Source organism: Kogia breviceps, chromosome 14 (assembly GCF_026419965.1).
Source record: "Kogia breviceps isolate mKogBre1 chromosome 14, mKogBre1 haplotype 1, whole genome shotgun sequence".
Taxonomy (NCBI): Eukaryota; Metazoa; Chordata; class Mammalia; order Artiodactyla; family Physeteridae; genus Kogia; species Kogia breviceps.
In genome coordinates, this window is record NC_081323.1 from 84,213,356 (window position 1) to 84,239,430 (window position 26,075).

The 26,075-nt window shown below is 51.7% G+C and overlaps 1 protein-coding gene and 1 long non-coding RNA gene across 3 annotated transcripts; one reads left to right on the forward strand and one right to left on the reverse strand.

Moving 5' to 3' along the window:
* Positions 1-23,992, reverse strand: AGFG2 (ArfGAP with FG repeats 2). 2 transcript variants are annotated; one of them, XM_059036467.2, is made up of 13 exons: positions 23,581-23,992; positions 15,102-15,195; positions 14,142-14,257; positions 12,876-13,029; positions 12,144-12,309; positions 11,331-11,456; positions 10,655-10,687; positions 5,748-5,868; positions 5,479-5,561; positions 5,208-5,288; positions 4,230-4,358; positions 3,802-3,887; positions 1-3,501 (listed from the first exon to the last, which is right to left on the reverse strand). In XM_059036467.2, exons 1-13 carry the CDS (start codon positions 23,799-23,801, stop codon positions 3,442-3,444), a joined length of 1,470 nt encoding a protein of 489 aa, XP_058892450.1. In that variant the 5' UTR covers positions 23,802-23,992; the 3' UTR covers positions 1-3,441. The 2 variants fall into 2 exon arrangements, with proteins under 2 accessions (XP_058892450.1, XP_066868247.1); XM_067012146.1 differs by lacking the exon at positions 23,581-23,992 and adding an exon at positions 15,297-15,487.
* LOC131740549 (uncharacterized) lies at positions 1,934-15,224 on the forward strand. The gene is made up of 4 exons (XR_010836332.1): positions 1,934-2,062; positions 5,419-5,611; positions 10,919-13,365; positions 14,171-15,224. It is a non-coding gene; the product is annotated as an uncharacterized lncRNA (long non-coding RNA).
* Positions 23,993-26,075: the final 2,083 nt, after the last annotated feature.

The window sequence follows — 26,075 nt, forward strand, 5'->3', positions numbered from 1 at the left end:
TGAAGTGGACACCAGAAGTATATTCAAGGTCATAGCCTCCAGTGTGGCCTCGACATATGCACCATGGAGAAGTGGCAGGGACACAAAAGACATCTGCAGGCCTTTTCCCTTCCTAGTTTTGGTGCTGCCTTGAGGAGCAGGGCACCCATGGGGGCCACGTAACCTGCTGTGCCCCTGCCTGGAGCCTTACTCCCCAGGTTTGATTTGAAGCTACCCACAGGAGGGTCTCTTCATATCTGCTCCTTCCCGCTCCCCACCAACCAGTCCACCTTGGAGCACCCCAGTCCTTGTGAAATCACAGCCGCTGTCACAGAGACCAGCTCCAGACTGCCTTATGTCATTGAACCCCTAAGTGCTGGGCAAAGATAAAGCAGGAAGCAGCAGGGATTGGAGCACCTAGGTCCTGGGCAAGCAAACGTGGTCGAGTGGGTTGGTAATCGATGCCAGGTGATTTAGCCTGCTGGGTACCAGGAAAAGCCTGGAGCCAAACGACTGACTTAATCAGTTGCCCTGGCAACAACACTACCCTTGGCTCTACCCAGACAAGATTGATTTGAGCCTGTTGCCCCGGTAACTCGTGTTGCTGCCCCGGGACAGGAAGTAACAACTTCAGCTCTGTTGGGTGAGAACACCTCCCCCAACCTGAGGGGGTCCACGTGTGCATCCCGCTAACAGGTGCAGGGCAGCAGCGGGATGGGCTCTCCACATTCTAAGTGCCTATGGAAGACTCTTGTTACCAAAGGGGAGCCCCCAGGGAGGAGGCTGAGGCACTAGGGCCAGGCTCTTCCCGTGTGCCCCTCCCTCCTCCGTCCAGGTTCTCCCTCCTCTGGAGGGGGATGCAGGGACAGCGCCACCCCCTTCCTCCATCGGAGAGCTTGACAGAGGTCCTGGGCACTGGCTCCTGCTTCCTCACCCGCAGAGGCAGCCGCTGGTGACCTGCTGAAGGCTGGGGTCAAGCCAGAGAGAGGTTGCCTGCAGAGCACTGTCACAGCGTTGGCCAGGAGGACGGACGTGAGCACTTGGTCAGAAGCCTGGTGGCAGTCTGGGTGAGTCCTTCCAGCCCCACGGTGTGGGTCCAGATTCGTAACCGCCAGGCAGGGCCTGCAGGGAGGCCCTGGGCGATGGGGCGGGGGAACACAGCCCAGTCATTTAGACATTTCCTGAGGCCAGGGATTCTTCCATCTTTGCTGCCTGCCTGGAGAGAGGGCGCCGGGTGGAGGCAGCACTAGGCTGTTCCACACCGAGACCAGCTGCAGTCGCAGTCTCGGTCTACGCCCTGCGAACTCTTGATTTTTCTGCCCTGGAGTTGGACGCTGACCCGTCGTAACTTCTCTGACTGGTCATCCTGCCCTGGCCAGTGAGCTGGCGGGGGTCCGTGTCGGACAGAGTGACTGGGAAGCGTGGAGGGGGGGACTGCAGGGAGGTCCTGCGCCCAGGCACTGAGCAGTTAGGGAGATCCCTGGGAAACAGCGGCAGTGTGACTCAAACAGTAAGAAGCACTGCAGCTGCTGGTCCTTTCAATCTCACCTCCAAACCTCAGTGTTTCTGGTTAGGAAAGGAGGCACCGGGGAGCTGGGGGAAAAGGCGGCTCCTCCTTCCCCTCCTTCTCCACCACAAGATTCCAGCTTCCCTCCCGTCCCTGGCTCTGAGCAGAGAATGGGGAAGAGACAGAGAGATAATCAAGGGTGACAGAGGAGAATACCAAGGGAAAAAAAAGATGGTGGTCCACCCTGGGAGCGCCACCGGGAGACGGAAGGAGGGTACAGGCTGGAGAACGGGAACACAGACACAAGACAGGATGGGGACTGAGCCCTGGGAAGGTGGGAGGCCACGCCTGGCTGGGCAAAGAGCAGCAGCTGAAGGTATTTACAGAAAAGTCCTCAAAGTAAATCAGTGATAAGACTGTCCCTGCCTCTCCTTGCTGTCAGGTTAAAGGTCATCGGGTGGAAAGACTCAGAGAAATCCCAAGAAGGAACGACTGAAGGGCCAGAGTTCCCAGGCAGCGGTAGGAAAGGGAGAGGCGCTCACAGCACGGCTGCGTTTGGGGCCTCTCCTCCCCCAGGTGAGGTGGCTGTCTTGTTACCATACACAGCCTGGACACTGTTGACACAACATCCCCAGGTGGTAAGGGGCTGGGGAGGGGCTGAGGAGGCAGCTGACCTGGGAGAGCTGGACTTTGACTAGGCCCTGCCCGACGCCCTCCCCCGCTCCCTCCATTGCTGAAGCTGGACTCCAGTTCAGACAGGGACCGGCTCTGTCCTTGGCGAACAGCAGTGCGGGCACCGACCCAAGCAGTCACGTTGACTGACATGAGGCCCCTCAAGCTGGCCCAAAGCAAGACCACGAGAGCCATTTTTTTTCTTTCAAATGCAGTTCTTTTCCAACATTGCCTGCAACAGCTTTGGTGCAGAGATCTGGGGCCAGGGGGAGGAGCGGGGGAGGCACGTGGGGAAAAGAAAGGAAAAAAAAAAAGCCAATCGCACAAAGCCTTTCTCTGGAAAAGCCCAGGCTCGGGCGCTCGAGAAGTGTGCCTCCTTCCCCGACATCTCCTGGAGCGCGGGCTTTGGCTTTGCGAGGCACAGATAGGGATTCAACCCATTCCGGTGTGAAAGAGCTCTCTGGGGGAGGAAGAATGGCTGCATCTGGATACGTGTGTGTATGCATATATATAGATATATATATAATAGGCTATATTAGAAAATTCTCTATGTATAAATATAAAACACTGGTATCCAAACATGACACCACAGCTAACTAAAGTGCTTGACGGAAGTTGGGCATGTATAAGTATGTAGGTAAAACTATTCATCCTGAGGGAGCTGGGGAAGCAAAAACATGGAGAAAGGGGTGCTGCCCCAAGCCAGGGCACCAAGGGCACTCTGGCCCCCCAGGGCCTCCGCATCCCGTCTCATCGCCATCCATCCCACTTCAACACCATGCACGCCTCATCCCCACCTGCGGCCTGCTTTCCCCGCTGTGCGTCGGCGCGGGAGGGGAACAGTGTTGGACAGCTGGGCACTGGGGAGTTGTTCCCACAAGGAGCACAGCTCAGCCTGTGCCCCCAGCTTCCCCCGCCCACAGGGTTCCGAGTGAAGGGAGCGCTGGGGGCAGGAGAGGAGGACTCTTGTCATCATAATTAGTAATTTGAAAAAATTAAACACCAAGCCTCCTCTAGGCCAGGCTCTGCCAGCTTGCCTCCCGGGCCCCCTGCCTGGGTCGGGGCTGGAGGAGGAAGGAGGAACCCTCGGGGTGGCTGACCCGGGAAGCTGCCCTTTTATCTGCAAGCCCCAAGCAAAGCATTAGCACCTCCACCATCCCCAGACCCCTACCCTGCGAAGCAAGACCCATCTGGTCTCAGACCCGCAACAATGCCACAGGCAAGTGGCCATCGGAGCTCCAGGGAGTAGAGGGGCCCCAGAGAGCAGCCCCCCGGACACAGTGCTACAAGAATGGGTTGGTGTGCGGAGGGTTGCAGGCAAACGGGCTTGATGAGGATCCAGTCTGGAAAGAAACAGTCACCACAAATGGTTAGATTAGGGAGGAAAAGCTGGAGGCCACAGAAGAAATGCAGCTCAGGATTCCTTTCTCCCTCAAAATTACTGTGCTGAGGGAAGCGGGAAAATAAGGGAGCGAGGAGGCTGCTTAAGGAGCCCAATCATCCCTGGCTGGGCCAAGGCAGTTTCACGAGGAAGGGGCGTGGCTCTGCCCCACATTGCCCTCTTCTCCTGGAAGGATTCTGTCCCAACCCCCAGAGTGAGAGGCCACACCCACACCAGGCCTGGGCCCTGCACGGCCACTCACCATGAAGGGGTTGGTGGAGATCCCAGCTGGCTGGCTCAGTGGCCTCTGCCCCAGCTTGGTGGATCCCTGGTCTCCGAAGGAAGAGCCTGGCAGGAAGAGCAAAAGCTCAGCTGACGGGAGCCCTGCCCCTTGGGGCTGGCGCTGCCCAGCTCGCCTGCCGCCCTGCAGGGCAGGCCCAGTTACATCCCGAGGTGGGCAGCCAGCGGGGGCCTCCCCAAAGTCAGGAAGAAACCTGTGGAACAGTCAGAGGACACAGGCAGGTCTGTTGTTTCCCTGGTCTCCCCCTGCTGGTCCAACAGGGAACTAGCTCAGATGTCTGGCTCCCTAATACATATTTCTCATATTCACCCCCCGCCCCCCCCCCCCACACCAGAGTCCCTGGGGGCGGGAATGGGGTAAGAAAGGAGGGCGTGGTCTGAATCCCTTACCATTCTGCTGCTGAGTCACTGAGGTCGGTGGGGGGAAAAGCGGTGGGGGGAAGGGGCTGGAAAAAGCCCCAGTGGGTGGCACTGTCTGGGGGAAGCCAGGCCCGGCACCGCTCATCCCAAAGCCTGGCCCTGTGGAGGGAGGGAGGGACATGAGGTGGGTGAGGTGCTGGAGAACAGTTCTTCCTAAGTCCCTCCAAGACACAGAAATGGGATATAGTTTTTCGCTACCCAGAAGTACCCGGTGGAAGTACCCGAAATGAGCACGAAACCCTTCCGCGTCCAAGCATCCTGCCAACCGTGCCCTCTCCGGCCTGTGGCCTGTTGCTTGGACAGCTGGGTAGTTATGATCATGGGGTCAGCTTTCTGTCACCTCTTAAACTGCATAAATCAAAGCAAATTACCAGCCCTCTCTGCCTCAGTTCCCTCGTTTCTAGAACACGCACCATGCCTATCTCCTCAGACTGCTGTGAAAATTAAATAACGGATGTAAAGCCCTAAGCGTTGGGCCTGCCATGTGGGTCAGCTTGGTAGCAAATATTATTCTCTCTTCCTGGCCTGAAGCTTTTAGAGAACAACCAAAAAACAAACAAACAAAAAACGAAGGGGGGTGTGAGTGTGAGTTTGGAGAGAGAAAAGCAGAGGCAGGGGCTGGGGAGGGGCAGGAGACCACAGGACTCCAGCTGAGGAGGGCAGGGCACAGGGCCATGGTTTCAGGTGGGACGCAGAAGGGAAGGAGGCTGGGCTCTCAGAGGGAAACTGAGGGTTGGAGAAAAAAGAATCACCACCACTACCAGTCAGCATTAACCCTTCGGAACTGGCTCAGGGAAGTAGGAGCCTTTTTCTAAGTCCGAAATTCTGATTCAGTGACTTGGGGGCCTCTAGTTTTTGCCCACTAGGTGGACTGGAAATTAAACCGGTCTGGCCTGGGCTGCTGACTCTGGAGAGAGTCAGGGCCAGGGGCCAGTCTGGGAGGCTTACCTGTGGCCAAGCCATTGGGCTGGAAAGGGTTGGTGGAAGGCAGCTGGGCGTGAGCAGCAGGTGTGGTGAAAGGGTTGAAGGCTGCTCAGGGTGGAATGGGGTAGAGGGGGGATGAAGAGCTGGTTATTTTTTTCTCATTTGGTTAATATCATGATAACTGAGTATTCCTCTAAATCCTGGTGTGCATCTCTCCCCACTCCCCTCCCTCCAGAGTCCCCAGTTTCCTCTGGGCCTTAGATACCCTCCCTGGGTCTCTACACGCAAGACTCACCTCCAAAGGAGAGCCCTGTGCTTCCACCTCTGCCAGTGGTGGCCGACTGGAGCGTGGGGGCCTGGCCGGCCACCCCGAAGATGCTGTGATACGGGGAGAAAAGTCGGCATGGGCATCATCCAGCACCAAGGAGGTAAGCTGGGCAGGGCCTAGGAGACGGCAGACCGTGCTGCCGGACGGGAGGAGCCGCGCGGGCTGGTGGAAGCAAGGCCAGGCTTCCCTGGCCGGCTCTCGTGCCCGATGGCAAGCTCCCCAACGTCCGGACCTACCTGCTAGGGATGCCTCCAGCTGGCGCCCCGGGTCCCAGGAGGCTGCCCGTGTCTGCAAGGCTGTTGGGCTGACTGGCAGTTGCCAGAGGAGAGGCACCAAATGCGGTCCCCTGGCGGCTCCCTGGGCAGGCACAGGGAGTAAAACGGGGTGCTGGCGTGAGACAGGACGGAAAGGGCAGCAGGAGAGGGAGGCGGGGCTGCCGTGGAGGGGGACGGGAGGGATGGCACCAGCGGGGTCCTCTGAGGCAGCCCGTTCTTCCCCCGGGTCGGATCGCCCGGTTCAGGAGGGTTTGTCTCCCCCCGAGAATTCTAGGCGACATGAGACTCAGCCCTTCTCGATCTCCCTAGCGCTCAAAACCGCCACCGCAGAGAGAAAAGCAGTTCTTCCTCCTCGTCCAGGTCACCGTCCCTCCTGCTCTAGTTTGGCCTACACTTCCCATTTTTTCCTTAAGAGATGGAAACGTCAGTCTTTTGCCTAAACCAGCATTTCCATTTATGAATAGATCATACGAAGGGGCAGGTAGAGGGGTGGGGGAGGAGCTGTGAAGGGCAGAAAGGCTCAGGGACACTTGGGTGACTCGGGACCGCGGAGATGGCCCTGGAGGTGCAAAGCGCAAATCTCCGCCCTCGCCAGCACCCTTCCCACTCCCATCGAGCCGCCTGCTGCCCTCAGATCCCGGCTGGGACGCCCACGGGGCAGGGCCGACGGCAGGGCTCTCCTGCCCTCCCTGGTCTTCATAGTCAACAAGGAAGAGCCTCGCGGGGGAAGTTTACAGAAAAGCCCTCGGGGCGAGTTAGGGTTCGGGTCCAGTCGGCAAGGCAACCTGGTCTCGCGGGAAGAGGCCTGAGGCCCTGTCACTTTAAGAAAGGCTCTTTATCTGAGTGTCTATGTCTCATTTGTAGTGTGGGGTCCCGCCAACTACTCTGGGCTACAGTGAGGGTAAAATGAGGCTGCAGAAGGGGAAAAGCCCGACTTTCCTGAGCGCTGGGAGACTTCGCTACCTCAGGGAAACGCGCTTTACAAGGTGCCCGCCTCCTGACGGTGCTCGGTGCTCCGGAAGGGTTTGCTGAAGGAGCAGCCGAACAGGCAGAGGGACAAGAACTGGATTCCAGTTGTGGCTCTGCCACCTGCTAACCGCTGTGACTTCAGCAAACCATCTCTCTCACTCCCCGGAGCCCACTTTTGCTCTTGCTCCCCAGCCCCGCCCCCTGCAGGGGGGCTGTAAAGGCCCTCTGAGATCAAGTGTTTTGAAATCTATAAAGCATAACACAAATGTGAAGTATTATCATACCTATGATATAAGATACTACTTCCAGGGTCAGAGAAGCAAGACAAGGTCTCAAAGGAAACACAGGATGGCTGGCTCAGATGGTAAACACGAGTGGAAAGGGCCCGACCCACAGCCCTCAGCTCTGGCCTTTCCATGCTGCCTTGAACAAGCGGCCTTGCCCATGGCCTTGGCCTGATAACTCCCACTCACCCTGCAGGCTTAACAGAACCATGTCCTCCATGGGCCTTCCTGACCCCAGTGTTTGATCCTGGTTTTCCTCTCCTAGCACCTTGTGCTTTTCCTTCCTAGCACTTGACATATTGATAGTGATGTATTTTTGTTTATTTCTGTATCAGCTGGGTCCCCACTAGACCAATTCCACTGCCAAGAATTCCCTTATGGATATAACTTGCCAATGTGCCGAGGCAGGGTCATTAACTGCAGCGTTATTTAACAGCAAAAGACTGGAGCGTCCTAAATATTCAACAACAGGGAACTGAGTAGATAAATTGTGGTCTAGACTTAAGTTGGACAGTGGTGCAGCTATACAAAAGAATGAGGAAGCTCTTAATGTACTAATAAAAAAAGTCTAACAGTACTGTTATTTTATTGATTGTTTTGGCCACGCCACGCGGCTTGCAGGGTCTTAGTTTCCCAACTAGGGATCAAACCCATGTCCCCTGCAGTGGAAGCGTGGAGTCCTAACCACTGGACCGCCACGGAAGTCCCTAACAGTACTGTTAAGTTAAAGAAAAATCAAGGTTCAGAACAGCTTGTATATTATGCCATAAAATGCTCAGTAAAAAAAAAAAAGAGAGAGAGAGGAAACAGGACAATAAAAGATGAGTAAGTGAAGGCTATTGACCCCTTTCCCCAGAGGCACAGCTGTGGAGAGGTGAGACGAGAGACCAGCGTGGGTCAGGCTGCAGAGACATTTTGTAGGACGGGAACTTGAAGTGTATTTGTGGGGAAAAGGGGACATGCCGGTAGAGGTGGAGAAAGTGGAGGTGAAATTCAGATAGGAAAGCTGATGGAACCAAGCCCTACAGAAAGTGGGAAAGGATGAGGGAGGTAACCTTCACAAGGGAAGATATTTCTCTTTCTCAGACACAAGAGGAAGAAGAGGGAAAGGAAAAGATAAAGACACAAGGCAAGGAAGGAAATGGCAGGGTCGGGGTGGTTCTCAAATCTGCGTTGCTCCCTGGTCCCCTCAAACCTCAGCCCTGGTTTCTTGTCAGTACAGTTTGGGGCTTTCTTCTGAGCACCTCAGAACTGTAATGTGGATCTTCCTTTCCTAAAGGGCGGGGCTGCTGTGTTTATCCAAACCCCTCTGTTAAGGGTATCTTCCCAGTGCCAGGCACGGAGCACACCTGACGGGGACGGGGGACCGGCTGTGACGCAGAAGAGCCGAGAAGCCAGCAGGGAAGCCGAGTGGCCAGGGCCTGCGTGCGAGGTTCCAGGGATGGGCTGCGTCTTGAGAGCCAGCACTCAGGGGACGGTGCTCCCCTCAGCCCCTCTCCCTCCCCAAGCCCCGGGCTTTCCTGAGGGACAGCGCTAGGCTGTAGCCGCTGCGAGCCTGGTCTTCGGCCCTCCCGCACCCACAGGCTGTGAGGAAGGCTGGGAGGCCACCAGGCTGGTGGTGCATGTTCAGCTTCTCAGACCCCAGGCCCTTCCTTTGCCCGACGGACTCGGGGTGCATGGACCTTCCCAGTGGACACAGCTCCCCGTCCTCACCGGGGTCCGACTCCTCCGTCCTGCTCTGGGCCCGTGGGTCAGGGTGCTGCCCTCAGTGAGGGCCGGGCTCTCGGCCAAGGGCGGGGAGAGGGCGCTGTGAGCCTCCCGGCCGCCACCAGAGGGCAGAGCTGGCCCTGGCTCAGGCAGCCTGGGCTCCCCGCACCGAGAGCGCGTCCTCAGAAAGGAGGCCGCCGCCCCCGATACCTGTGCTCCTTTGCTTCCTATCCACTGCCAGGGCCTCGCCCCACACAGCTGCATTAGGGGACTTGCCTTCTAACAGTTTCAGGGGAAACGGAACTTTTAGGAAACCCCCCTTCTCCATACTCCCCCTCAGATACATAACAATGCGACCAGCCTTGTCAGAAGAGACATCCACCTCTCACCCAAATCTTCCTACTTCCTCCCCAGTGGTTCCTCACGTCACACTCACAGAAACACCCTCGCGGTCACGGTGTGGCTGGGAATGAACGGGATCTGCCACTGATCACACGTTTGATTCTGGCCAAGCTGAGCCAGTTTCCTCAGCTGCAACACAGAGATCTCTCTTGCCTCATGGAGATGATATGGGGGTGTTCCCCAAGCACACTCAGCGCTGGTGGGCTCTGGGTCCGGCCGTGGGCCATCTGCTTCTTGAGATGAGCAGACACTGGACAAACGGTCCATCCCAGGTTCAGCCTGGGATGGCTGCAGGGCTGACGCCTCCCTTCTCTCCTTGAAAGCGTGGCACTTTAAGCACTCTCTTTAAACTAATCAGTTGCACTAGGAATGCATCTCTGAACCACCCAATTTATAACCACCTTGTAATAGGCTGTTTCCTTTCCAGCTCCCATTCCTGGAAATAGTTCCCTCTTGCTAAATTGAATATTCCTGTACCAGTACACATGTTTGCCCACAGCATACAAAAGGGCCCGTCTGCCCACACAATACTGGCCATTATTAATCTTTAAAAATTTTGTGAATATAATGTACGAAATTACTATCTTATTCTAATTTGTGTTTTCCCCGATTAGTTAGGTTGAGGACATTTTCGTGTTTTTTTCTGGGTATTATCTGCTTCTATCCCTTGTCCATTATTCTAGTCTTCTTTATTAATAGGAGTTTAAAAAGGCACATTATGGTTATTAGCTTTTTGTCTGTTTTCCATGTTGTAAGTTAAGTATCTTCTCCTTATCTGCTTCATGCCTTTAAGGACATGAAACGTTGTGTGGGGACATTTTTTAGGACATCTTTTACCATATACAATAACATGACCTATGCAATTTCTCCTGTTAGAATTTATGGAGATTTTGTTTCCCAGTATATGGTCAAATTATAAAAGGGTTATATGTTTGAAAATAATATATATTCTGTAATTTTGTTACAAAGTTCTACTTATACTTCTTGGGTCAAACTTGCTAAAGTGTTCCTCGAATGGTCGACTCTCTTCCCTCCTTGTCTATCTAGTCCACCTATGAATCTTGTGAGAGAATCTATTATAGTCTCCATCTGTTGCTTTGTCAGATTTTCTGTCTAATAGTTTTTGTTTTATGCATTTCAAGGCTACTCTGTCAGTTACTTTAAGTTCACAATGTGAGAACTCTGTTGTGAATTTTAACTTCTGTCAATATAAAATGTCTCTTCTTGTTCCACTCAAAAAATTAAAGACACACACACACAAAATTGAAGACAAGAGCAACAGTGGGAGGCGGGGGCGCTGTGGGCAGAGCAGAGAGTCAGGAAGCCTGCGCTGTGGGCTGCGCTCTGCTGGGCTGTGGGCTGCACAACTAGGGAAACTGCTACCTGCCTCCTTTGTTAAAGGCTAAATTTGAGGGGCTCCTTCCAGACCTCAGAACTCTAGGGTCAGAGGCCCTGAGACAGAGGCTGCTGCCTTGGGTCGGCCGTGGAGCGGGAAGAACAACTTACCGAAGCTGTGACTTGCAGTTAGCATCCGGCTGGCTGGCAGTGAGGGTGGGGCAGGGAAAGGGCAGGTAGGTGGGGAGGAGAGAGAGAGTGTCAGTCACGGGCCGTCCCCAGACACCTGTCCTCTCAGGGCTCCGGCTGCCCCCCTGTGTGCAGGGTGTCCAAAGGAAGGAGGCAGCCCGAAAGCTCTGAAGCCTGACTGACGTCTGGGAGCTTCGCGAGGGACCGAGCGCTTTCGGGGCCTTTAACTCTCCTTCCATCCCACAGGAACAACACGATGCAGAGTTGGCAGGCTTCTTCTCTAAGAGGGATGCCCGAGGACTTCTGGAGACCACCTAGGACGCTGACCCAGCCCTTGCCCTGGGGGCCCTCTCGGGGAAAGGTTATGTCCATTCTCATGTTTTCTAGGACTCGGGTCTCCATTACTTCCCAGTCAGTGACCTCCTAGTGCACAGCCTGCGCAACTCCTCATGCGGTTTTAGCCATTTCCTTACATGAAGAAAGAGAACAGAGCCCCTTCTTCCTGACAAGAACCTCATCAGACTCCTCTCATCCTTTGCTGGAGCTTCTCCTCTTTGTGCGGTACTTTGGGTGGGTGCGGATGTGAATGCAGGGTGACGTATGGGTGTGGACAGTGGGTCACGGTTGCAAGCAAGGAAGCCAGAGGGGCAGAGCTTACCTGGGGGTGCTGGCCGGGCCTGGAACGGGGCTTGGCCAGCTGGGGGCATGCTTCCAAATGCAGAAGAGCCAGGGCTACTGCCAAAGGCATCGAAGTTGGCAAAGCCCCCATGGGAAGGCGTCTGGCCTACAGGTGGAGAGAATAAAAGGTTATGTTTATATATGATGTATATGTAATCCATATCACACAGACTAGTTCTGAGGGCCAAGGGCCGCTCAATGGGACATCTGCCTTCCTGCAGGGTCCTCTTCAGAGGGAGTTGGCAGGAGCCTGGGGCAGAGAGCCAGACACATGCAGGGGGAAAGGGTATGTCAGAGGCCTCCAAGTTCACTCCCCATTTTTGATCCTTACTCCGTGAGGCATTAACGTTTTTGTCAGGGCCTAGTTTGGGCGGAATCATGGAAAACGATTTTGCTGGGGGCAAGGGCTTTAAAAAGGAAAAAGGGAAACTAGATCATCACTTTGTTCTACCCTCTACTGGCTACTGCTGACCTTCGGGAAGAGGGCAGGGGAAATGGAACCTGTGACAATGCCCTTGCCCCATTTTAACAGAGAGAGAAGCTAAGAAAAAGGCTCTTTCCAGGGCTCTAAGAGGGAGGGCTGGGAGCCCCCAGCTGCCATGCTTTCTGGTCAAACTCCCCAAACTAATCCCGGCTGTAATTCCGCTGTACTCAGCTGACCCCCGCCCTCCCAGCCGTTATACTTCAGAATTACCGTCACGTTCATTCCTGTGCAGAGAGCTAGGGCCGGGTGAATTCCTTGTGTGATGTGGACATATGTTGTAGGAAGGTTCTCTTCCCAAGTCCCACTTACCCCCAAAGGCTGGGAATGCAGCAAAAGCTGGTGCCACCTGGGGAGCAGCAAAGGGGTCTCCGCCGATGTCGGCCAGCAGGTCAGTACTGGCTTTCTTGACCGAGGAGGGGGGAGGTGGCTGAGAGCTCCGGGGCTGGGACGTCCGGGGCTGAGACTGACTGACAGACTTGGAGGAGAAGGCAGTACATATAGCACTCGGAATCCCAGCCATGACCCAGGCCCTTGCATGGCTCCCCGGGCTGCCCCCAGATAGGAAAGTGGAGAGAGAAGAGAGGCAGAAACTACCCTCAACCGAGAGGGTTCCCGGGCGGAAGGTGCCTGAGCCCTTCTCATCCCTAATTCCTCTGTCCTCTCAGCGCAGCAGCTCCCGGAACCACGTATCTTAGAGCACGTTAGTCAAGGCAAGCCTGAGGTACACAGGGATGTCGCCCAACAGCCCTTCCTCATCTTTCCTAGGCGCCTGAAGCAGTGTCCTGGCCCGTTTTTCCTTGGAGGAATGGTCACGTTTGAGGCTGATACTCTGACTTCCCTAAATACCACTTCCTGTTGGGGTCTTTCTTCCAAAACATACAGATCCAAGGCGAGAGATGCAAGACATGGGAACAGCAGGGCTGAGAACCTGCTCACACCTCTTGGACCGTCGTCTGCTAAATTCAGGGGATTGGATTTAGGAAACTGATACCCCTGTCTCCCAAATCCCGAAATAAGTTGCAGGGCACATCTGAGAGTTACCTGGCTGGAGGTGGAGGCCGCAGCCAAGAGGGATGGCACAGGATCCCCCAGAAGTGTCCGCGGGGGCTTCCCTTCCGGAATGGAGCCCTGGACGGGGGTGGAGGCGCCGCCTTTGGTATAAGTGGGCCCTTTGACTTGGTCTGGGGGGACATACCTTGGAGAAAGAATAGTTAGGCTAAGAGGAGAGGGGTGAAACCTTGGACCTTGCTCAGCTTAGGTGCTTGAGAAAACACAGGTTACGGCAGTCAAAGTCCTTTCTCACTTTCCCTACTGATTCTCTTTTTTGAACTAAAGGGAATTTAGCAACTTAGCAAAGTTCTGCCTAACTTGAGCTTCCCCTTTACTGTCGGATGCTCATTTTTTTCCTGCAGGGATGTGTTCAGTTGGCTCCGGCTTGTGCCGGCCTTCCCCTCGTCTCTCCCTCCTCTTTCTGACACATCAAACCATCTGGGTTTCAAGTAGTAACACCTGCAATCATGCTGAGCGACAGGTGATCCTATTTTCCAACTTCCTACTCGAGGGCCCCCTTTCATTTCCTGGGAGTGTCTTCAGGTTCCTCCTCTGCCGCCTCATCTTCTAAGTGCTCACGATCTATCCTGCTGGCTGCTGTGCCTTCTGATCAAATCCCCTGCCACTCCAGTGGATGTGGTCTCTGCTCCGGATGTATTTTCTTTATCCCGAGGACTGTCCCCCGAAGGGACTCCAAAATTCTGTTTTATCCACACCAGTCTCCTTCTTGCTCCCTGAATTCTCTTCTCCACCCCAGAGTTACCCCCAACCGTGCACCTCCCCCCCCCCCCGAAATCGAATAATAGGAAGTGACACCTGGGGAGAGAAAAGGCAAGAGACAACAGAGATGCTGTTTCCTCAGCAGGAAAACAGGGGACACATGAATCATGGGTTAAAAGCATGAAGCTAGAGGACATGTGCTCCCAGCCACCTCTCTCCATAAATGAGATCAGCTGAGCTATAAAAATGAGCCCAAACTCCCTAGTGGGGGCCCTAGCTCTCCCCTCCAACCAGCCTACTGTCTCCCCAAAAGAGGGGACAGCAAATCTGCAAGGTTAGTGACCAAGAGCAAGTTGTTCTTTCCTGTCCCTTTGTTATTTTGAAGTCAGAATTCGGCCCTAACTGAATCTGAGGGGAACACACTCAACCCTCTTCTAGCCTTTGAGAGAAGTCCCAGTTCAGCTCTGGCAGCTGGACTGTAAGATCAAGTGTGTCTTGGACACAGGTCTCCAGAGCAATCTCTTTCCTCCTCCTTACCATCTCTTCTTTTCATATTTTTCCTGGAGAAACTCCTTCACCTTCTGAGGATCCCTGGAATCTGGTATTAAAGACGTCCGAGCATCGAAAAGACCCAGCCAAATCTTCCTGCAAACCTAAAGGAATGAAGTCAGGTGGCAGAGGAACTGGGGCAGAAAGCGTGAAATGGGAGTCAAACCATTTCCAGCTCATTCATCAATAGACATTTATGGAGCATGGACACAACGTAAGGATCTCGGTACAACTACAAGGACACCACCCTGTCCTTGCAGAGTGGATCATCTAATGGGGAGGTCATGCCTTAGACAGATAAAAATACATTTATAATGACACACTGTGACACATCTTGTGAAAGAAAACAGAGGGCCATGAGAACTAAGGGGGACTACACTTGGATGGAGGTGGGGTCAGGAGCAATTTTCAGAACTGTGGCTTCCAGAACACCCCCTAGAGGCCCTTGTTCACACCCTCCAAGTAAGTCCGTCATCCATAAGCTAGGGGTACTGCTGACACCGAGGCTGGCATCTTCCCACCAGCAGATTTGGCTGGAGAAGGGGTTTAACTCACTTTCAAGGAAATGACATGGCTTAGATCCGGCTGCCAGGCTCCAGTCGGCAGAGCTGGCTCCAGGAGCTCTTGCTCAGAGGGCCCGGCCCGGTCAACCCTGAACGCTCATCACTGTGGAGCATTTCCCCCCTCGAGGGCCCAGGGGCCACCCCCGACCAGATTTTGCTCCTTCCCCTGATTCTTCCAACAAGGGGCCTGGACAAACCTCAAATTTTATAACTAAGATTCTGTAAATGTACACCTGGACATAAGTTAAGATACCTTACATAGTAAAAAATAAGGGAAACTTGAACAAAAAAGAAAACTGTAGGGCTTTTCTATACCCTTGAGGCAAAGCTCCACCGATAGACAGGGCAACTGCAGCCTGGAAGCCTTCCATCTGGGGTGGCTCACCTCGTTTCCGCGGGATTGCAGGAACACTACTTCAGGCTCAGTGAAAGTTGTCATGGAGATGGACTTGACACGATGAGGGGGGTTCAGGCCTCTCCTGTGGGAGAGAAATAGAAAAAAAGAGAAGTAGAGTGCCACTAGCACTGCAGGTCTGTTTATGGGAGGCGAGGGAGGGGGAAAGGATAAAACCACACGTACATGAAACTCTCTGACTGAAGCTACTTCCTAATTCAAGGAAAGAAGGGAGGCAAGAATGTTCTGGAGGCTTCTCATGAGAGGCAGGGAACCCCAGTCATTCTGGAGAGGACGGTAGAGCCTGCCCATCCAGAAGCCTCCTCTACCTCGGCTCAGACCACAGCAGCCGAGCGTTCAGGCTGAAGGGGTGCTTCGGGGAACTCTGGCATGGGGCCACTTCCCGTTTCCTGCTTCACCATTGTTTGAGACCTACAGCACATCCTCAGGGTCCCAGAGCCCATGGAGACACAAATCCCTCACTCGTGAGGGAAAGCAAACATGAAGGCCTATGACTATCCCTGATAATACCGACACAGATAAGATTTGGAGACAAGAGTCCCTAGGCTGGCTGCTCCTCCTCTTGACTACACAGGAGGGTGGGTGCTGGAGGGATGGAGTGGGCCCCTCTTTTTAGGAAGTCATCTCTGGGAAAAGAAGTATTCCAGACTTTCTCTCACTTATAGATCTTTCAGCGAAGCAGGAGGAAGTCAGGTTCAATCATGAGTATGAGACGGGCATGAGTCAGGAACATATACCCCGTAGGGATGCTTTTGTGCCAGCTCTGTGTGTTCTGTTAACTCCCTGGGAGTCCAGCTCTGCCCACAGATGCCCTGTGGAGCCTGCAGCTGAGAAGGCTTCCTCGCCCCCACTCCCCTGCCCTCCAGAGTGCTCCAGCGGGAGCCTGGGGCCAAGCCAGGCAGGCTTTCAGAGGTTCCCCTTTCCTTACCTTCAGTTTTACTCTAGTCTGAACCTCTGGCCCTCATCACATGAAAACACAACTGGCTGAACCAAAACAAATAAATGAGACCCTGGGGCCAGGAGTGAAAGACCACGGGAACACGCAAGAAAGACAGTCTCAACTGCTAAGGCCTCTTCTGGTTTTCACTCCCCTGGAAAAAAATGGGCAAAGCAAGACGTGAAAATAAAAGTAACTCTAGAATACGGTCCTGGCTGATGCCCGCAGGAAAGTGAACAAAATTGACCAGATGGAAATCTGAGGGAAAGGTGGAGAAAGCACACACGCAGGCTTACAGGTGCCGGGGCGAGCCTGGCAGAATGGCAGCGAGTGGCTTAGCGTAAGTGAAGGCAGCCCGGGCGGGAAGAATGGACAGAAGACAGAGTACAAGGTAAACAGTGAAGGGCAGCGGCTCTTCTGGACAAGTTACCGATTATGGGATTCTAACCAAGGACAGGAAGGACACTGGAGGCTACAAGTGGGGGCATTTTCAGCAATTCTGCTACTAGACTTGGATGGGTCTCAAAATACCCCTTTAAAAGGTAAGCAATATCAAAGAGGACGGATGCCCTGAGGAAAGATGAGAGCCGGGAAAACCAAAAGCCTCGCTTTGTAACTCGGTGTCAAACCATAGCTCTTAAACGTAATTTGACCTGAAGACTCTCTTCTGATTGCATTTCAGAGACTCCAGTTTTCTCTCCTAAAGCCCCTCTTACCAGTGGCTTGGTTCTGTTTTGTTCCCGCAGTCCAGACACCCCACTTTGATACTCTGTCCCTTGCCCTTTCGCACCTTAACCACTGTGCGCTTCCCCCTGGGAATGCCAGGACTTTCGGAGGTCTCGCCCGGGCTGCCCTATCACCTCCCACTGACAAATATTGACTTTGCTAAATACAACACAAGGCATTGTGTTTGGCACTGTGGGGGATGCAAAAATTATAGGACCTCGTCCTCGATCACTTGCTTCCAAGAAAGAGCCAAGGAGCCCGGAGAGGGTACTTCGCAGTGCAGCAGGCGCACACAGTCAGATGGGGGAGGACGTGGCACCAGGATGCAGCAGTGAGGGAAGAGAAATGGTCACGGGAAAAGTAAAATGTATTATGTTTACACTAGAAAAACAGATTCTAAGCCTATCACAAAAAGGTCATTGACATTTCCTGACAGGACAACCAGGAACTGTTAGCAAAGTATAAACAGGGAGGTGTGCTTCCTTGGGAGGGGTGGGGGGGGGCGGGGAACTTGACCCACTCATCAGTCTAGAGGGGATGCTTAGAGCAGCAGAACTTCCTCTGGCTGAGCTTGGACTGGAGGGGTTTTGAGGCGGGGTGGAGATAGGATAAAGGAAAGGCAGAGAAAAGAAGTGATTTAGGTGCTTTGGGCCAAATGAATCTGGTGGAACAGGATGTTTCCATAGCACAGTACAAAAAGCACTGCTCTGACCTTGATGTCTGTAGACTGGATCATGTATAACCAGAACCACGGTTTGGGGGCAGGGAGAGTCTACAAGGCAACACTGCAGCCCAGGAAGAGGGCCTAGTTACATGGCCTATGAGTCAGAGCGTTTGTCTCTGAATCGTAGAGAGGCCACTGCTGGCCGAGAGAAGCAATTTAGAAGTGAGAGCCCCTCTCCTCCCAGGAGCCGAATTCAAATGGTCTAGGAGTGTTGTGTGTTACAGGGTACAAACCAGGGTCACGCACTGGGCCAGATGGGAATCACTGGCCTGGAATTAAACAGACCCAACTCTCCAACTTGCAGCCAGTCTCCCCAACATAACTCTCAGGTTCTCCCCAAAACAAGAAGTGAGAGCTCGAAGGAGGCACTGCTCTTTGGTTATCAGAGCAAATCTATTCTATTATTTCTAACCAGGAGGAGCTGGGGAAATAGAGATAAAGGTATTTGCCCAGAATAGGGCAAGTTTTTCTAGTTGAAGGCAAGTACGTTACTAGGGCTCAAGCCTTCAGCCCAGTCATGATGTCTTTTTCTACTTCAGTTTCTTTTTCACAGGGCACCTAAATGGCACTTGAAGTACTCTGACTCACTCTCTGAAGCACTCTGAATTACTTGGCAAGTGAAGCGACTTGCAGAGATCCTACAGTCTGCCCAATCCTCCCTCTCCTTGCCTCTCTCCCCTCCCTTTGCTTCTATTAAGCATACTACTATTTCTGCAAATACCACATCTTTTGTTCCTCTGTGGTCATCACCCTCAAACTGGCCCACGTTTTGCTTCTATCTTGCTTCGTAGAAGCCTCAAACCTGCTCAGCTGCTCAGATAAGAAGGGTTCTGCCAGGTCGACAGTGGAAAAAAACAGTTCTACCCAGCACCCAAGTTCCTTCATTTGTGCCAGATTTGGACTCGGGCATTCCTTACCTCTGAATATTTGTGTTCAAATTCATACACCCTAGATTGTGTTTCTCCGCCCTTGGGATTCCATTCCTCTGCCTCTGAGCAGGGCTCAGCTAAAGCAGGTTAGCTCTTATCTTGGACCCAAACATTACCAAGAAGAGTCCCTCTTAGGAAGTCTCCCCATTACCCTGCTCCAGGGTCAATTTCACTAATTTTAGGGAATTCCTTCCTAACTGAAAGTCCCCTGCTTCGACCCATTTCCTGAAGTTCTTCCTCAGTGACAATAATAAACAGCTGCCCTCATGTAGAGACACATGGAATCCTGATACTACCAGCTACCTTCCTCTTCAGGCTCAATCTCAATCCTTTCACATTTTGCCCCTTTCTTCTAAATAATAAAAATAATTATTATTTTCTTAGGAGCTTTTCAAGTTGTCCAAAGGTCCTATACAATAAAATGCCTAAATCTGTAATTTTAGAGACTCTGTCCATCTCTGCCTGGCAGAAGTGAATATGAAAGGAGAGGTGCGGACTTCCCTGTCGGCGCAGTGGTTAAGAATCCTCCTGCCAATGCCGGGGACACAGGTTTGATCCTTGGTCCAGGAAGATCCCACATGCCATGGAGCAACTAAGCCCATGCGCCACAACTACTGAGCCTGTGCTCTAGAGCCCGTGAGCCACAACTACTGAGCCCTCGTGCCTCAACTACTGAAGCCCGTGCGCCTAGAGCCCATGCTCCATAAGAAGCTCGCGTACCGCAACAAAGAGTAGCCCCCTCTCGCCGCAACTACAGAAAGCCCAGGTGCAGCAACAATAACCCAACGCAGCCAAAAATAAAATAAAATAAAATAAATAAAATAAAATAATTTTTTTTAAAAAAGAAAGGTGAGGTGCGAGGGGATGGAGGGACAGGACTAAAATAAGGGCAAGGCATACGTCTACCTCTCCAGCCCAGACAGATGGAAAAGTACTGAATTATTGAACAACATACTATACCTTTCCTTCCATGGAGATAAAAGTGTTTCAGTTAGGAACAGCTATTAGCAAGCGAGACAGGGAAACTAAGGCACCAGGAGGGTAGCAACTTGTCACAAATAAAGAGCTGTCAAGCACATCTCTTGACATCCAGTCCAGGGCTCCGTCCACCTCAATCCTGACTTAATCCCACTGTCAGAATAAAGTTGTAAAGAAGTAGAAGAGACAAATAGCCACTACTGAGACCTGAAAGATGATGGATTAAAGGATAGACTCAAACAGACAGGTAAGGGAAGCATGTCACATACTTGGCTGAAAAACTGGGTGTCAAAGATAGTGCCTAGCCCAGATGCCAATGAGATCTCAGGCCTCGCCATCTATTTCCTTTTTAAAGAAAAGTGCTTTATCCATTGAGGCATCCAAGCAAACCAGAACAAGAAGGAACACTGAGGCACTTCTTTGGAAAGAATCCCTTTTCAGTGGCAATTTTTACCCCCCCAGCTTCAAATGGTAGATTCGTCTTCTAGTCGAAGAGTTAGAAGTATAACTGAACAGACAAGCGCACGAATAGACTGGGGAGAGTAAAAGGATCTCTATCCAGGTTAAGGAAATTAGGTATTGGAAGAAAACCAAATGAATAAAACTAGGTCAAATTTGGGACCTATCACTGTGGCAGCATGTATGTAAATTTAGAAACGGCAGAAATTAGCAGCCTCTCTCTCAGGCCCTCACACCAACACTGTGGGTTTCTGCTTGAGCTGAGAAAAAATTTCTCATTGAAAAAGACAGCAAGAATGAGCTCGCACATGCAGAGCTGAAGGCACAGCCATACCGCCCCCTCTACTATTAAAATCTCAATTTTTCTTCAGATCTTGGGAAATTCAACTTTGGCTGGAACAGTCAACTTTGTTATTATCAGTCAATCCAGCCAGATGGGAACCGTGGCAATTCTGCTCACTGCCTCAGAACACTCCAGCCCCCTAAGTGGTCGACATATTTGTAACACACTCAACAGAAAACCGGCTTTCAAAAGAAAGCCAAGCCTCTGTCTCCTTTCTCTGGCTATGGTGTGAAGTATGATACTTAAATTTCCTCCCCTTCAGTATCCTCTTTATTTTAAGAAAGAATATTTCTTCTCTTTTCATCATCATAGCTGAATATGAGCTCTCATCAAACTCTAGCCCATGCTGAGCTTTAGTTTACTTTATAGCACTTATCACTACCTGCAATTATATATTTCATGATTTATTTAGAGTCCAAGGCCTCCCCTAGGATGCAAGCTACATGAAGATGGGACTTTGTCAGTTTTGTTCATTACCACATCTCCAGTGCCTAAAACGGTGTCTGGGGCTTCAAAGACACTCGACAAACATTTGTTGACTGATAGACTGATGCAAGATATTGGCCTACTACTACGATTTTTGCTAGCACCACAAAATCCAAATCTGTGGGCAATCAACCATGTTTAAGACGTTGACTGGTGTATGGGTCACCGTGGAGGCACGCCTCTCCACTGCCTGCTGGGCTGTGTGCCCCCTCCTCACTCTGCAGCCAGCAGTAAGCACGCCCCACCTCACATTCTGCCTATGGCCCACCTGCCAGCTCCCAGCCCTTCCCAAGGTACATCAAAGGACACTGGTAATACTTTGTGAAGACCCCTTTTAAAGCTTTACATGCTTTGGCCTAGTCCATGCTATTACGACTCCAATTAGCAAAGGAGAAGCACCAAACCACCAGAACCCAGGCAGATGGTCACAGCCAGGGCAACTACAGCTTTCTTGTAGAGTTTCTTCTGACATTTTTCTCTTTATAATCTCAACATGCCTTCAGTTCAGCTTCATTTATTGGTCCAGCTTCTTGACCCTTCACTCCACCCTTACTTCCTGCTAACAAACAGTTGGCCTAGCTTCTGATTTCCCAACCACCAAAACGCGTTCTCTAAAGTCTACCACCTCGAGAGTCACTCCGAGTGATTCTCATAATGCTTTACCAAAATACTAAGCAAAAATGTCCTTTCGAGAATCTTCTGAAACTAAAAGAAAAGGGGGAGGCTGGTAGACTCCCACCACTTGGTCCTATAGGAACTGAAGTTCCTGAGGAGCTAAGCCCCTAGTTGGAAGTACGTGCGCCACAGACAGAGACAGGCCTCTTGAGGTACTTCTCTATTAAGCAACCTCAGGCCATCGTCAGCCCCACCCACTGTCTGTCCAGATCACAGGTGTTTGACTTTTCACCAGTGAGCTCAACAATAATGACCACAGGGGGAAGTGGTAAAGTTTCTGCAAATTGTGCACTGATGTTTAAGGAGTTAACTTGTCCAGCAAAAGAAACCAGGTTTTTAATGTGAGCCAGATCCCTTGGCCCTCCTTGTCCTGATTGAGGGACATTCATTATAGAAGGGAAGTGTTGTCTATGGGATACTTTAAACCAAGATCTATAAAATAATGATAATGATGTCAGCACTTTCCATTTATTCAGCGTTTTAGCTTTCATGCCTTGGCAGCTAACTAGGAGAATGAGTTAACACTGTTTCCTGACATTTTCTTCCTGGGACCTAGACTCTGATATGCCATCAGTGTTATCCCCCTGCTTCCTTTGACTTCTCTCCAGACTCTGTAATCAGATTTGCCTTTTCATAACAGGATCTTCAGCAATCTGCTCTCTTTGTACTCTGCACTATAAATATTCCTAAACTTTGCTCCTATTCTCCTCAAAGTACTTGTCCCAGTCTCGAGTCTCTATCCTTTGACTTCCTTTGAGCCTCTATCTCAACTTTTGACACATTACTGTTGGTGTTCTAAACCACTATCCCAAGAGCCACATGCTTTTACTTAGACCAAAGTCAAGTCTATCCTCACAACACAAAAGTAAGGTTGATTAAAACACAGAAGTTTGGCTAAGGAAGTAAGAATCGAATAGAGAAATAATCCTAAACTGCATGAGGAGACGTGGACCCTCATTTCTGGTCTGCCATGATCATAACTGATATGGAACAACAAATGCTGAAAACAGCAACCCCCATCTGGCATTGGATAAGTTACTAAACCTCTCTTTGCTTCCGCTCTCCCATCTGTCACGCAAGAACAATACCACTCCCTCCTCAGCTCCTAAAGATGTAAGAAGAGACAAGGAAAGCGCTCCTAGTTAAAAGTGAAATCAACCAAACTAATGTATTAATACTAAAAAAGTCAAAATAAAGCCCCTGATAAACTTATAAAGATAGACATGCAGGCTTGGTATCAAATGTTAGTCATGCATCTAACCAGATAATTCCCTAAGGGGGGAAAAAGAACCTTACTATATAACCAGAAATCTGGGCTAGAAATCTGTGGCTCTAAATTAGCTCAGGCATGACCAAATTCAGTGCCAGTGCCAAGGTAGCACTGCAGATTATTCAACAACCCTCCCTCCCCCCAAATCTAGAAAGAGTCACCAGATGTTACTACCAGGAGCAAGCCGTGGCAACAAGGAGCTTAAAAGTGTAAATTACTACACTTAAGGATGGCTCATCCAGATCCCCAAACCTCTGGAAAAGTTAAGTTCTCTAACAGGGCAACCCATCAGCATTCATCTCTTAGAATTGTAAGAAATCTCCCTCTGGGTAGCATTCTAAAGCCCTGCAAGATTAGGATCTGTTCCTGAACACTGGAACGTGGCTATTTACCTGCCATGATCGTTGTGCTGTCAACCTGGGTTAACTTACCTATTTTAAATTGGTTTCTCCGTCTCACAATCCAGGATGGGCACAAGCCAGAAGGAAGAAAGGTACCCCCCCTTCATGTTGAGTCTAGCTTGCTCTACCTCTTTCCTGTTTGCCCTCCACCTACATGAAGTTCCCTTTCAAGGTGTCTATGATTCTCTGGCCCCTTAAATCTCTAAGCCCCACCCGACCCCAGTTTCCTTCAATTCTCCCCACTTTCGGATCGCCTCGCCTCCTTTAGGGAGTTTCTCCAGTTCTCACGGTGTCTTTCCTTTCCCCTGCATCGCGACTCCAATCGTTTCTTGTCGCCCCCGACCCTTCGCCTTCCCCGTGACACCTTTGCAGCAGACGACCCTCTCGGCACATCCGGAGCGTCCCAGGCCTCCCCGCCGCCCCCGACCTCGGCTCTGTCCCTTCGCCCCGGGTCCCCGCTGTCCTCAACGCCAACTCTCCGCCGCTCCTTCCCGGTCCTCCCCCCGCGCTGGTCCACTCACAGGAGGCCGGAGCAGGTGGTGCAGACGAAGCTGCCCACGGTGATATCCACGTAGGTGACCCCGCGCTGGGCGCACTCGAAGCAGTGGCGGTTCCCGGCCTGGCTGCAGCCTCCCAGCTCCCGCACCCGGCGACACCACACCTCCGAGGCCGCCTCCGCCTCCGCCTTTCCCCCGCCGACCCCACCACCCGGCCCTGGGCCCTTCTTCGCTGCCATCACCATGGCTGCTCAACCCCCCGGACCTCCTCCCCGCAAGTCAGCAATCGCCCCTTCAACCACTGCCGCCTTCCCGCCTCCTCCGCCGCCCCCGCACGCCCGGCTCCCCTGACAGAAGCTAGGGAGCCGGCGGCAACCGCGCGAGACTCCTCAACCCCCTGCTTCGCCTGTTCTGCACGCTGATTAGCTAGTCTCCTCCACCTCCTCACTCTGATTGGCCCTGCATTGGACGGCCTCGAGTTGCGGGAGCTGCCAACGCCACGCCCCACTGCCTTCAGACCTCAGGCCTCTCGGATTGGGCTGCTGAGACCCTGGCTGCGAGAACTGTGCGTGCTCTCTCCTTGTTCCCGCCCCCTCTCGCCACTGCCTCCAGGGCTGACCGCCCCCCACACTCGATTGGTGAGTCTTCGGAACTCGGCTCCGACGATAACTCTGATTGGCTGTCGAGGCTGCAAAGATCGCTGACGAGAAAGAGTGGGTGTCCTGCGCGTGCGCAGATCTGGTCCTCCTGAGGGATGGTAATTCCCGCTAAATTTCAAAGGACTAGTTTCAGCTAGACAGTGCCGAGAGGAACGCAAAGCCGAAGGGAAGTGGCCGAGTGAGGGGCCAAAGAGAGGGAGAAAAGATGGGAGCTCTCAGAGTAAGGAAGGGAGAAGGAGAGGGAGTGCTTTATAAACGCTATATATGTATATATATTTTTACTCCTACCCTATGCTGTAGGAAATCTCATTTTACAGAGTCTTAGGTATACAACTTGGGTAGGTCACACGACTGATTCGTGGCCCAGCCAGGGTTCTGATCTGGGACGTTTGACTTTAGAAGCCCTGCTTTTAACCACCACCCTATCCATCCGTGGAACAGTATTTGAGCATTCATTTGACAAACACTTATTGAGTAGTTTACTAGGTTTCAGGCACTGTTGTAGACACTTGGAATACAGCAGTGAACCAACCAATCAAAATTCCTATCATGGAATTTACATTCTAGAAGGAGAGGCAGACAATAAACAAAGAATAATCAGCTCTGATAAGTTCTATGCAGAGAATCAAAGTAAGGTATTGTAAAAGAGAGTGACTTGTTGGGTATTTCAGATTGGTCAGGGGACCGTCTCTGAAGCAGTGATATTTAAAGCTAAGACCTGAGTAACAAAAATGGAGCAACCCTGGCAGAAGGAAAAGCAAGTTCGAAGGCCCTAAAGCATGAGGAAGCTTGGTGTGTGGAAGCAGCAAAGAACAAAGCAGGTTGGAGTGGGGAGGGGATGGGGGGGGATTATACTGGAGTGGGACCTGATCATGTAGAACCTTCCAGACTTTAGTAAGGAATTTGGGATTTTCTTCTAAGTGTGATGGGAAGCTGTATTAGATTAAGTCCCACTATGACAGAATGCCTCACATAATCGGGGCTTAAACAAGATGAAGTGTATTTCTCTCTCATGTAAAAGTCTAGGTAGGTGTTCCAGGGCTGGTGGGTTGCTCCACTGTGTCAGGGACCCACACTCCCACTATCTTGTTGCTCCACAGTGCATTACCTCCCCTCCCAAGTTCACCTCATGGTCTATTCCAGCTTCAGCCATCCTGTCTGTTATAGCAGCAGGAAGGACCTGCTCTTTTTAAGGACACACACACAACCTCATTGGCTCACCTTGGTCAGAATTCAGTCACATGACCACACCTAAGTGCAAGGAGGGACTCTGGAAAATGTTTTCTTTATTTGGGGGTTCTATGTGCTCACCTAAACTTCAGAGGTTCTATTACCGAAGTGGAAGGGGAGAAAGGATATTAGGATAAAACCATAGCCTCTGCCACAGAAACCGTTGGAAGGATTGTAGCAGGAGCAAGAGATGATCTGATGTTCAGTTTCAAAAAAAATCGTTCTGTCTGCTCTAGCAGAAATGGTTGCAGTGGGGATGATTGAAACTAGGGCAATTAAGAAGTGAGTTCAGCAGTCTGGGTGAAAGGTGATGATGTCAGAGACTAGGGTTGTAGGAATGGGTTGGAGAGTAATGGATTGATTCAGGGAATGTTCTGGAGGTAAAATCCATAGGATCTGTCAGTGGATTACATGTGGAAGGTGAGGGAAAGAGGCATCAATGGCAACGTCTCTAGAGAAGCACTGTCAAATAGATCTCTCTGTGATGATGGAAATGTTCTGCATCTGACTGTCCAGTATGGTAGCTACTAGCTACATGTGGCCGTTGAGCACTTGAAATGTGGCTAATAAAGCTGAGAACCTGAAATTTTTATTTTACTTTATTTTAATTAATTAAAATTAAAATTGAAG

Coding starts and splice junctions, on each gene's coding strand:
- AGFG2 (XM_059036467.2), bottom strand. CDS start 23,801: ATGGTGATGGCAGCGAAGAAGGGCCCAGGGCCGGGTGGTGGGGTCGGC. Junction 12,310..12,875: donor CGGCCTCCACCTCCAGCCAG/GTAACTCTCAGA, acceptor TTCTCCTCCAAG/TCTGTCAGTCAGTCTCAGCC. Junction 5,869..10,654: donor AACTGCAAGTCACAGCTTCG/GTAAGTTGTTCT, acceptor GTGCCTGCCCAG/GGAGCCGCCAGGGGACCGCA.